Consider the following 12,970-nt stretch of genomic DNA (forward strand, 5'->3'; position numbering starts at 1 on the left):
TGCCTCAGCCTCCCAAAATGCTAGGATTATAGGCAGGAGATACTAAGACTAGCCTATTTTTAAAACTTTTTGTAGAGACGGGGTCTCCCTAATATACCCAGACTGGTCTCAAACTCCTGGCTTCAAGCAGTCCTCCCACCTTGGCCTCCAAAGTGCTGGGATTACAGGCGTGAGCCAATGCACTTGGCCTTCTTCTTTCTTTATGACACATTTTATCCAACTTAAATCCATGGTCTATCACTTTGTTCTTCCCTCTCTTTTTCTCCAAGATCACCTCCTTTTTATTCATTCATTAAATATTTGGGGGTTTGTTTGTTTTTTTTTTTTTGACATGGAGTCTCGCTGTGTCGCCCAGGCTGGAGTGCAATGGCGCAATCTTGGCTCACTGCAACCTCCACCTCCCAGGTTCAAGCGATTCTCCTGCCTCAGCCTCCCAAGTGGCTGGGATTACAGGCGCCCACCACCCCATCTGGCTAATTTTTTGTATTTTTAGTAGAGATGGGGTTTCACTATGTTGGCCAGGCTGGTCTTGAACTCCTGACCTCATGACCTGCCCACCTGGGCCTCCTAAAGTGCTGGGATTACAGGCATGAGCCACTGCACCTGGCCCATTCATTAAATATTTATAGAGCATCAACTATATGCCAGGCACTGCTCTAAGCATTCCAATGACATTGGTAAACAGAACATCCCTGGCCCATGGGACCGACATTCTCGAAGGAGGAGCCAGACACAAAGCAGGTGAATAAATAAACGAGGTAACTTCAGGGAATGATAAATGCTCTGTGAATGAAACATAAACGGCATCAAATGATAGAGAGTAACGAGAGGATAGAAAGGGATAAGGGCTCCTCTGAGGGATAATATATGAGTTCAAACTGCACAGGCCAGGCGTGGTGGCTCATGCCTGTAATCCTAGCACTTTAGGAGGCCAAGGTGGGCGGATCACCTGATGTCAGGGGTTCAAGACCAGCCTGGCCAACATGGTGAAACCCCGTCTCTACTAAAAATACAAAAATTAGCTGGGTGTGGTGGCACATGCCTGTAATCTCAGCTACCCGGGAGGCTAAGACAGGAGAATCACTGGAACCCGGGAGGCAGAGGTTGCAGTGAGCCGAGATAGCGCCATGGCACTCCAGTCTGGGCTACAGGGCAAAACTTTGTCTCAAAAAAAAAAAAAAAAGACTGCATAAAGGTCCTGAAGTGGGAGCTTGGTATTTTCCAAGAACAAAATAAACCCAGTATGGCTGTAGAACAGTAAACGAGAAGGAAAAAGTAGTATTAGATGGGATCTAAGAGGTAGCCAGGTCATGGACAAGGAATTTGGAAGAATAAGAAGCCGATAAAGGCAGAGGAGGAGTATGCTCTGATTAAGGATTTAAATTAACCTTTCAGGCTGGGCACGGTGGCTCACACCTGTCTCAAAAAAAAAAAAAAAAAAAAAATACCCTTTTAGCAATATTATCGATCTTATTTTGTACTTGTTTAGTGAAACTCCAGTCAGGGATAATTCCAGCTATCTTTTTTTGTTGTTGCTTTTAACACTTACAAGAAAAAGTGATGCAATGGGCCAACTGATTCTACTATAATTTAGGATCAGCATCCTTGGATGGCCTCAGCACCACCAGGAAACTCTTTCTATAGTCTTCACTATTGCCAGTCCTCAGTCTCCTCAAATTGCCTGCCCCATTCCTCACTCATTACTCTAAGAAAATAACTTGGTTTTCTATTTCAGATAAAACAGCAGGCATCAGAAAGGACTCCCTTAGCTTCCCTACCTAACCCAGGCCCATTTGCTGCTGTTAGAGAAAAATGGCTGTTCCTCTATCTAAGGCTAATATTCCCTCATGCTATGCTTTGGATCCTATTCCTCCTGGTTTCTCAGGAAGCTTGCTTGATCCTCAAGTATCTCTTGAATATTTAATTTTATCCTCTTAACTGGAGTCTTCCAATTATCTTTTAAACATGTTTAAGTCTCTACTTAAAAAAATAATAAGACGACGATTCTCCTTCCACTCCCATATATAGAGCTCTACCTCAAAGTGTTATCTGGTCCACAAACTGACATAAGATATATCACAAACTGACATGAGATTAAGTATGGAAACGGAGAGTGAGGATTGAGAAACATTTATAGAAATTTGACAGAATAAACTTATTCTGTTAAATACAATGATAAACTATTTAAACATATATATATATATATTCCTTTTCTTTTTTTTTTTTTTTGAGATGGAGTTTTGCTCTTGTTGCCCAGGCTGGACTGCAATGGCTCACTGCAATCACCGCCTCCCAAGTTTAAGTGATTCTTCTGCCTCCGCCTCCCCAGTAGCTGCAATTACAGGCATGCGCCACCATGCCCAGCTAATTTTGTATTTTTAGTAGATTTTAGTAGAGACGGGGTTTCTCCATGTTGGTCAGGCTGGTCTCAAACTCCCAACCTCAGGTGATCCACCCACCCCAGCCTCCCAAAGTGCTGGGATTACAGGTGTAAGCCACTGTGCCCAGCCTAAACTTATTACTATTATTATTATTTTCTGAGACAGAATCTCGCTCTGTCACCCAGGCTGGAGGGCAGTGGCGTGATCTCAGCTCACTGCAAGCTCCGCCTCCCGGGTTCACGCCATTCTCCTGCCTCAGTCTCCCGAGCAGCTGGGACTACAGGCGTTCGCCACCATGTCTGGCTAATTTTTTGTATTTTTAGTAGAGACGGGATTTCACCGTGTTAGCCAGGACGGTCTCAATCTCCTCACCTCGTGATCCGCCTGCCTTGGCTTCCCAAAGTGCTGGGATTACAGGCGTAAGCCACCGTGTCCAGCCCTAAACTTGTATTTTTATGTCATTTAAAATTTTAACTTTCTTTTTTTTTTTTTTGAGAAAGGGGCTCACTCTATTGCCCAGGCTGGAGTGCAGTGGTGCAATCACAGCTCACTGCAGCCTTAATCTTCTGGGCACAAGCAATCCTCCCACCTCAGCCTCTGAGTAGGTGGGACTACAGGCACATGCCATCACACCTGGATAATTTTTTGTAGAGCTGGGGTTTCACCATGATGCCCAGGCTGGTCTCAAACTCCTGAGCTCAAGCGATCCTCCCACCTCAGCCTCCCAAAGTGCTGTGATTACAAGTGTGAGCCACAATGCCTGGCACTTACATTTTCATTTTCTAATAATTTATTGTATTTATAAAATTATGAATTGAATTCATGAATTGGAAATTTGAAAAATCAAAGGTCTTCACCATAGATGGTTTGAGAAGCACTACTCTTGCTAATGTCTTCACTCTCTCCTCCAGAAACACTTCTTGAAGGTATACCTTGTTTTTTTTTTTTACTACTACATATCCTGTTTAGTCCTCAACCCACTCCAATCTGAATTATGCTCCCATGACATGACAAGTTACCTCATTTGCTAAACCCCCAATCCATATGCTGAAGTCATAACCACCAGTACTATAAGATGTGACTGTATTTGGTAATTAAGATTAAATTAGATCACTAGGGTGGGTCCTAATGCAGTATGACCTGTATCCCTGTAAGAGAAAATCTGGACATGGAGACAGAGACTCAAGACACATGCACATGCAGAGGGACAAACATATGAGGACACAGCAAGGTGGTGGCCATCTGCAAGCCAAGGAGAGCGGCCTCAGAAGAAACTAGACCTGCCAGTAACTAATCGTGGACTTCTAGTCTCCAGCACTCAAATAAATCTTAATTGTTTAAGCCACCCAGTCTGTGTTATTTTGTTATGGCAGCCCTAGCAAACTAAAACACCATGTCACTAAAGTCAACAAGATTATTTTTTAGTTCTCATCTTGGTCAATATCTCTTTCTTAGCAGTATTTGGCATTTTGACCATTCCCTACCCTTCTTGAAATGTTCTCTTACTGTGGCTCCCAAAACACTGAAAACCTTACTGGTTTTCTTCCTTTTCACCTATTTCTTCTCTGTCCCCTTTGCAGGTTTACCCCTTCCTACTAGCTATTAAATAATAAGCTTGGTTGCAGGCCATCTTATTATTTTGATCTATGTAACATCCCTTAGGTGACCTATTTCATATGCCCGGCTCATACATACATACCCAGCTCCCTACTTGACATCTCCACTTGGAAAACTACAGCCAGATTTACGATCTTTCCCACCTAAATTCTATTCTCTTTTAACATTCCCTTTCTTAATGTCAGGTATTATCATCCATTTATTTTTCTAAGCCAAAAACCTAAGAGTTATCCCCTTCTATCATCACGCACCATATGTAATCTATTACCAAGTCCTTGTCAATTTTACCACTCCCATCCCTCTTAATTCATTCATTTTCTTCACTGCTTTTGCCCAAGTCCAAATTACCCTCACAAACTACTGTGTTTCCTATCACACCTGTCCTCATATCTATCCTCGCTCCTCTCTAACCCATTCTCATCCACTGCAGCCATCTTTCTGAAATACAAATCTAATAATGTTATTACCCTGCCTGAAACACTTCTACACCTTTCTGCTGCTCTTAGGATAAAATTAATAAACAGAGTCAGGCCCCTATGCAGAGTCAGTCCCCTATGGACTTTTCCAGTCACATGTCACAATCCTGTTTTCAGTGCTCCAAGCATTTTCATTTTTTTTTGTGGCATCAAAATCTGCCAAAGCAGCCATGCATAGGGACACTCACTAATCCCATTCCCACTAACTCTGTACTTCTTCAGATACCAGCTTTATTACCAGTTTGTTAGGAAGGGCTTTTCTGATCTTCTTGATGCGGTTAACAAAAAAAAAAAAAATCCCACTATTATATGAGTCCACAGTACCACGTAACTCTCCTCTCTTCATTCACACCATATATAGCTGTAATTCTACAGGTATCTGGGTGATTATTTTATCTCCCTTACTAGGTAAGGTCCACAAAAGGGCAAGAACTTACCCAGTGCAGAACAAAGAGCCTGAAACAGTGGATGATCAATAAAAATGTGTTGAATAGGAAGAATGACTATAGCCCTCTTATAAATCAATTCTTTTTCTTTTCTTTTTTTTTTTTTTTGAGATGGAGTTTCGCTCTTTTTGCCCAGGCTGGAGTGCAATGGTGCGATCTCAGCTCACTGCAACCTCCGCTTCCCAGATTCAAGCAATTCTCCTGCCTCAGCCTCTTGAGTAGCTGAGATTAGAGACATGTGCCACCACGCCCAGCTAATTTTTTATTTTTAGTAGGGCTTCTCCATGTTGGTCAGGTTGGTCTCTAACTCCTGACCTCAGGTGATCCGCCCCGCCTTGGCCTCCCAAAGTGCTGGGATTACAGGCGTAAGCCACTGTGCCGGGTATCAATTTTTAAAAGACAAAGACAGGCCAGGTGCAGTGGCTCACACCTATAATCCCAGCACTTCGGGAGGCTGAGGTGGGCAGATAACAAGGTCAGGAGTTTGAGACCAGCCTGACCAACATGGTGAAACCCCGTCTCTACTAAAAATACAAAAATTAGACAGGCATGGCGGTGTGCACCTGTAACCCTAGCTACTCTGGAGGCTGAGGCAGAAGAATTGCTTGAACCCGGGAGGAAGAGGTTGTAGTGAGCCAAGATCGCACCACTGCACTCCAGTCTGGGTGACAAGACTCCGTCTCAAAGGAAAAAAAAAAAAAAGACAAAATTAAAAGAGGTAAAATGGCAATTAAAAAATAACTAATAGGCCAGGAGTGGTGGCTCACACCTGTAATCCCAGCATTTTGGGAGGCCAAGGCAGGTAGATCACGAGGTCAGGAGTTCAAGACCAGCATGGCCAAGATGGTGAAACCCCATCTCTACTAAAAATACAAAAATTAGCTGGTCATGGTGGCAGGTGCCTGTAATCCCAGCTACTCGGGAGGCTGCGGCAGGAGAATCACTCAGACCCGGGGGGTGGAGGTTGCAGTGAGCCAAGATCGCGCCACTGCACTCCGGCCTGGGTGACAGAGTCTCAAAAACAAATAAACAAACACCAAAACAAACCAATAAACAAATGCAGTGATCAAAGAAATGCAAATGTAAAATAAGACAGTGTTTCTATAACCATTAAACAGACAAAAATAATAATACCGAGGCTTTACAAACATAGGCATTCTCATAGGAAACTGATAGGGAGAATATAAATTGGTACTACTGGTTGGGCGCGGTGGCTCACGCCTGTAATTCCACCACTTTGGGAGGCTAAGGCAGGCGGATCACTTGAGATCAAGAGTTTGAGACCAGCTGAGCCAACATGGAAACCCCGTCTCTACCAAAAATACAAAAAATTAGCCGGGTATGGTGGCAGGCACCTGTAATCCCAGCTACTTGGGAGGCTGAGGCAGGAGAACTGCTTGAACTTGGGATGCAGAGGTTACAGTGAGCTGAGATCATGCCACTGTATTCCAGCCTGGGCAACAGAGTGAAACCCCATCTCAAAAAAATAAAAAATAAAATAATAAATTGGTACTACCTTTCTAGACAGCAATATCTATGAAAAGCCTTAACGTTTTTTAAGTTTTCTAAAACTTACTTTTAGGAAATCATTAGGTATACACAAAGATCTAGCTATAAGGATAATTACTACAGTGCTGTCTATAATGGCAAATATAAAAGGAAACAAAGCTGATGTCCAAAAATGGGAGATTAGTTAAATAAAGTATATGATACATCTTTTTTGTTTGTTCGTTTGTTTTGAGACAGGGTCTAGCTCTGTTGCCCAGGCTGGAGTGCAGTGGCAGGATCACCCGGGCTGAGGCAATCCTCCCACATCAGTCTCTCAGAGTATTGAGATTATAGGTGTGAGCCACTGCAGTCAGCAAATAAGTCTATTTTAATGCAGCTATTAAAATCATTCTGTAGAAAACTTAATAACAAGTAAAATTGTACATGGTATATTAAGTGAAAAAAGTAGGTTTTAGTATGATCCCATTTTTTGCTTAAACAACAAGAATCAAAATATGCATAGATAAAACTATTCCGGTTTCCCATAGGAAAAAAGACTGGGAAACAAAATACAGCAAAATATTGTTATTAACAACAATGTTTTTATTTGCTTTCTAAATATTCTATGTTGATCATATTTTACTCTCATAATATGAAAAAAATGTATAAAAAGAAAAAAGAGTAGTCTGAATGATAGGATTTGGAGGGAAAATAGATTTATTTCCGCTGCAGTATTACCAATCAAATAGATCTTAATCTAGACTGCTGCTTACCAGAATTATCTTTTAACTTTTAAATGTGAGGACCCCATCCTTAAATTCATTTTGGGATAACATTATAACATTATTTTAATTTGAGACTTTCATTTACTGGGATGCTTTTAGAATTTCTAAGAAGAAAGATTTGATAGACTTCAGTATTTTTAAGCTACACAGAAAAAGAAGAGATGAGACAATAAAATATTTGGTTAATCACCTGGTTTCATGCTGGCATTAATAGGTCTGGCAGCTGCTGCAGCCATCTGCTCTCGTCGAGCATCTTGGTAACTCATTTTACTAATGAATTCAATTGCTGCTTCTATACTTCTGTTGTTAGTTTTCTGAAGAGCTTGTATAACCATATCCTGATATGAAGTTTAAAAAAAAAGAAACAAAATTTCAATCTTATAATAATGCAAGGGAAAGAACACTATGAGTTCCACTAGAGAAATCCATAATTATGAAGAACAGGGCCCCAAACCATGATATTAATGTTCTGTTTGTAGTTACTAAAAACCCCACACAAAATCTCAACTTAAACAGGCCAGACACAGTGGCTCAAGCCACTTTGGGAGGCCGAGTTGGGCAGATCACTTAAGACCAGAAGTTCGAGACCAGCCTGACCAACGTGGTGAAACGCAGGCTCTGCAAAAAAACACAAAAATTAGCCGGGTGTGCTGGCACATGCTTGTAATTCCAGCTACTCAGGAGGCTGAGACATGAGAATTGTTTGAGTTGTTTGAACCCAGGAGGTGGAGATTGCAGTGAGCTGAGATGACCACTGTATTCCAGCCTGGGCAACAGAGCGAGATGCTGTCTTGGGAAAAAAAAAAAAAGAAAGAAAGAAAGAAAACAAAACCCTCTAATCTTCCAAATGTTTCTTTAGCATTTTCATCTTTAAGTAACATATTTCTATTTCCTTCTAGGATTAACGTATTTCTTAAAAGTGTTTTTAAATTTTTATTTTTTCAATACACCATTGTTGGCTTGAATTAGGATTAACAACTTCTTTGGGTACAATCATAGCAACATGATTCTGATTTTTTTTTTTTTTTTTTGAGACGGAGTCTTGCTCTGTCACCCAGGCTGGAGTGCAGTGGCCGGATCTCAGCTCACTGCAAGCTCCGCCTCCCGGGTTTACGCCATTCTCCTGCCTCAGCCTCCCGAGTAGCTGGGACTACAGGCGCCCGCCACCGCGCCCGGCTAGTTTTTTGTATTTTTAGTAGAGACGGGGTTTCACCGTGTTAGCCAGGATGGTCTCGATCTCCTGACCTCGTGAGCCGCCCGCCTCGGCCTCCCAAAGTGCTGGGATTACAGGCTTGAGCCACTGCGCCCGGCCGATTCTGATTATTTTTAATTCTTTTTTTTTTTTTTTTTTTTCCTGAGATGGAGTTTCGCTCTTGTTGCCCAAGCTGGAGTGCAATGGTGCGATCTTGGCTCACTACAACCTCCACCTCCTGGGCTCAAGCGATTCTCCTGCCTCAGCCTCCCAAGTAGCTGGGATTACAGGTGCGCGCCACCATGCCTGGTTTATTTTTTGTATTTTTAGTAGAGACAGTGTTTCACCATGTTGGCCAGGCTGGTCTCAAACTCACCATGTTGGCCAGGCTGGTCTGACCTCAGGTGATCTGCCCACCTCAGCCTCCCAAAGTGCTGAGATTACAGGCGTGAGCCACCGCTCCCAGCCTTCTAATTCTTATATAAACAATCAGAGACTATCAGATTGTTAAAAAGGTAGTAATAAAAACATCAGAAACAACTCTTTTGGGCTTAGTGTGGTGGCTCACACCTATAATCCCAGCACTTCGGGAGGCCGAGGTGGATAGATCACCTGAGGTCACAAGCTCCAGACCAGCCTGACCAACATGGTAAAACCCCATCTCTACTAAAAATAGAAAATTGTCTGGGTGGTACATGTTTATAATCGCAGCTATTTGGGAGGCTGAGGCAGGAGAACCCAGGAGGTGGAGGTTGCAGTGAGTACAAATCATGCCACTGCACTCCAGCCTGGGCAACAAGAGTAAAACTCCATCTCAAAAACAAAAACAAACAAACAAACAAAAACAAAACACGACTTTTTATATGAGTATTTTATTAAGCACACTGCCGTTGTGTATAGTAGTTCTGGCTCTTTTCCTCTTACAGATTACGTTTTCAGAGAACTATATTACAGGAATGCAAATATAAGACAAAAGAAGATACTTAGACTATATATGATCATGTGATGAAGACTTCAGGAGGCCATATAGTAAGATGAAAAAAAAAAGAGGATTTGGAATCAGACGGATGTGGGTTTGAGTTCCAGCAGCTCTGTAAAGTAGAGTGACACCTGGCAAGTTATTTCACATTTCAGAGGCTCAGTTTCTTTGCCTGTAATAGGCTCACAGGGTTGATGTGCGGTTTAAATAAGAAAACACGTAAAGTACCAAGCACAGTGCCTGGAGCTAAAATGTTGGCTGCTCTCTTCCACTCCTTGTACTTTATGTTTCATGTAAACATAAATTACTCAGTATCATGCAGAGAGTATGCTGACATGCATTTTTCAAGAGGGAGGCAACTACTTACTTGTCCTAGAGGATTCAGCATTTCAAATGACATTTTTAAATGAGAAATGGCTTAATAAGACTAACGGGTGAACAGGCTACTGACAGATGATCCTCCTATGTGAAATGATAAGAGAAGAATGTGAAACCAACCAAAGAAAGGATGTGGTAAGAACTTATTGACTACCCAAGGTCATTTCTCCTTTTCTTGGAAAAAGTTACTGATTTTGTTGGAAGCAACAGGGTTGCTATAAAAATTTTGCCATGCCTGCCTGATCTAGGTACTGGCCTTCCTCGACCCCGTTTCCTAGGCAACAGATATGACACCTGTGCTAGATCATGTTGCCAAGAAGTAAAATTCAAGACATTCCTAAGAGTCCCAGGCTCTGAAATCTTTAAGACATTGAGCTAATTGTAATTATATAAACTGAATCACTATCTTGCTAAAAGCATTATTATTTAGATTGTTGTTAAACCAAGTATGTGCAAATGTAAAATAATAGAAATCACCCAGGTTAAAATTAATCAGGGAGTGTTCAATTTTAAAACTGGTTAAGTCAAGTGAACTCTACATGTATTTATGCTATTATTACACAGCAGTAACACCTCTGTTGGTAAGAAAATTATCACCCACTACCCTTTTCCAATATTGTGGGAATCATTTTTCTTTTTCTTTTTTTTTTCAGACGGAGCCTTGCTCTTGCCTGGGGTTGGAGTGCAGTGGCATGATCTCAGGTCACTGCAATCTCCGCCTCCCGGGTTCAAGCTCCTGCTTCAGCCTCCAGAGAAGCTGCCATTTACAGGAGCCTACCACCATGCCTGGCTAATTTATATTTTTTTAGCTAATATATAAAAGGTTTTGCCTTTTTGGCCAGGTTGGTCTCGAACTCCTGACCTCAAGTGATCTACCCACCTGAAGTGCTGGGATTACAGATGTGAGCCACCGCGCCTGGCCCATATTCTTGTTAAATGCACTAGAATTTCTGCCTTGTGATTTTGGTGATTACTATGCTAACCTTTATATTTTAATATTTATTGCTATGTTTTAAAATATTTTTTACATCTATAGAAACATCAAGCATTCATTAAGTGGAGGTGTTAGTGCCAGTGTGAAAAAAAGCACGCTCAAATCAGTAACTCTGGAATGGGAGTCTTTTTTTTTTTTTCCACTAGGGACAGGGTCTTGCTCTGTTGCCCAGGCTGCAGTGCAGTGGTGCAACCAACCATAACTCATTGCAGTCCCAATCTCCTGGGTTTGAGTGATTCTCCCACCTCAGCCTCCTAAGTAGTTGGGGACTACAAGCATATGCCACCATATCTGGCTGATTTTTAATTTTTAATTTTTTTGTACAGACAGGGTCTCATTATGTTGCCCAGGCTGGACTTGAACTCCTGGCCTCAGGCAATCCTCCTGGCCTTGGCATCCCAGAGCACCGGAATTACAAGTGTGAACCATCACACCCAGCCAGAAGTTTTTTGTTTTTTTTTTAAAGGCAGAGTCTTGCTGTGTCGCCCAGGCTGGAGTGAGATCACTGCAACCTCTGCCTCCCAGGTTCAAGTGATGATTCCCCTACCTCAGCCACCCAAGTAGCTGGGACCACAGGAATGCACCACCAGGCCCAGCTAATGTTTTTTTTGTATTTTTTGTAGACTTGGGGTTTCACCATGTTGGCCAGGCTGGTCTCGAATGCCTGGCCTCAAGTGATCCACATGCCTTGGCCTCCCAAAGTGCTAGGATACAGGCGTGAGCCACCATGCCTGGCCGGAAGTCTTATGTGATAAGAAAATATGATCACATAATTATGCTTTTGTTTTTCATGCTTATAAGCAAAAATATACCCCAGTGATTGTATTATGTGCTCCAAGAATGCATCAATCCTATTTAACATTTATTCCTGTGAGAAAATCAATGTTGAAATATTTGAGATTTTAATTGTACAGGGTCACCAGAAACATACTATCAAAAAAAAGGCACTATCTTGAACTTGGCCTAGCTAATAAAAGGAGTAGGTTAGGGTTTCTGAAATGATAAAAAGAATGAAGTGAAAACTAGGTAATAATTTTGAAATACCAAGTTAGGATCTTGAACAAGATAAACTCTACAATATAATGGGATGCTACCAGAATGAGTGATTCAAGGAAGGAGAAGTAGACTGCCAGATTCTTTATATCACCGTTGGTGTAAATAACAACATACTTCCACAGTGTCTGGGAAGTGAGGAACACTTCTGCCCAGCTGCTTCACAGTGTGGGAAGTGAGGAGTCCTCTATCCGGCTGCCCCACTGTCTGGGAAGTGAGGAGCGCCTCTGTCCGGCCGATGTGCAACCCTCCAAGTGTGAAGGGGCAGCCTCGTGTGTCATCTTTCTGCCCTTCCCACGTTTGCATTTTTGACATTAAAGTTTACTTTTTAATTAAAATATAAAATAAAATAAATAAAAAATACCATACTTCATTATTTGGACAAATGAGCTATGATGAATGTCTAAATACTTTCAGTAAAGCAATCTTGTGACAGTTTGAAATGTGTAATTACAATAAAGCTATCATTTGTGTAGTAGCATTTCAATGAAAAAAAAGCACAAACATATCTTTGTAATACAAACCAGTTATTGTTATTATTACCAATAATGAATAGAGCAATGACCAATGCCTTAGATTTCTTAAAACTGTCTTTATTAGAAAGAACTTTTAATTACCTTAAAGGTATAGCCCATGTCTGGTATGATTCACTATCCTGACTGATGGGTGGGGTGCACACACAGTAAGAGCTCCATAAATAAGTATTACTGGGTGACTTATCTGACATAACACATTACCACTCGGGGCTTTTATAGCTATGTGATTTCATAACTTCTCTTTGCTTAGCAATATGTAAAAGGAAAGGATAAGATCAATAATTATTCTTTGCCTTTTGGCTAAGGGATTAGGAAGAAAGTGCTTGGGACAATCTCCACTCAAGTCATTTCTTTAATCCTCCAAATACTAACCAGAAAAACATTATCCCAGGTCCTTCCCTCTTCCTCCTCTCTCTATTTCCTGGTCCAAATCCAGTATTTTTAGAACACTTAAGTATAAAAATGATAGAAAATAATATTAATCAAAAAAGTAAATAGAATGTGCCAGAAATTTTTTTTTTCGGCTGGGTGTGGAGGCTCACGCCTGTAATCCCAGCACTTTGAAAGGCCAAGGCGGGCGGATCACGAGGTCAGGAGTTCGAGACCAGCCTGGCTAATATGGTGAAACCCCATCTCTACTAAAAA

General features: G+C 41.6%; 1 protein-coding gene across 9 annotated transcripts in view; it reads right to left on the reverse strand.

Annotated features, from left to right (window-relative positions):
• LATS1 (large tumor suppressor kinase 1) overlaps nt 1-12,970 on the reverse strand; it is a 58,361-nt gene that overhangs the window by 27,612 nt on the left and 17,779 nt on the right. For 7 of the 9 annotated variants that reach the window (XR_010586280.2, XM_045391381.2, XM_005552097.3 and 4 more), the window contains one exon: nt 7,384-7,531. The exons of the other annotated variants lie outside the window; for them this stretch is intronic. Coding sequence is in view for 6 of the 7 variants with exons in the window: in XM_005552097.3 (XP_005552154.1) it covers nt 7,384-7,531 (148 nt within the window). In the remaining variant the exon portion in view is untranslated. The remainder of the gene's footprint in view (nt 1-7,383; nt 7,532-12,970) is intronic. 9 annotated transcript variants of the gene reach the window in all.

The sequence above is a fragment of the Macaca fascicularis genome, chromosome 4 (genome assembly GCF_037993035.2).
Source record: "Macaca fascicularis isolate 582-1 chromosome 4, T2T-MFA8v1.1".
Taxonomy (NCBI): domain Eukaryota; kingdom Metazoa; phylum Chordata; class Mammalia; order Primates; family Cercopithecidae; genus Macaca; species Macaca fascicularis.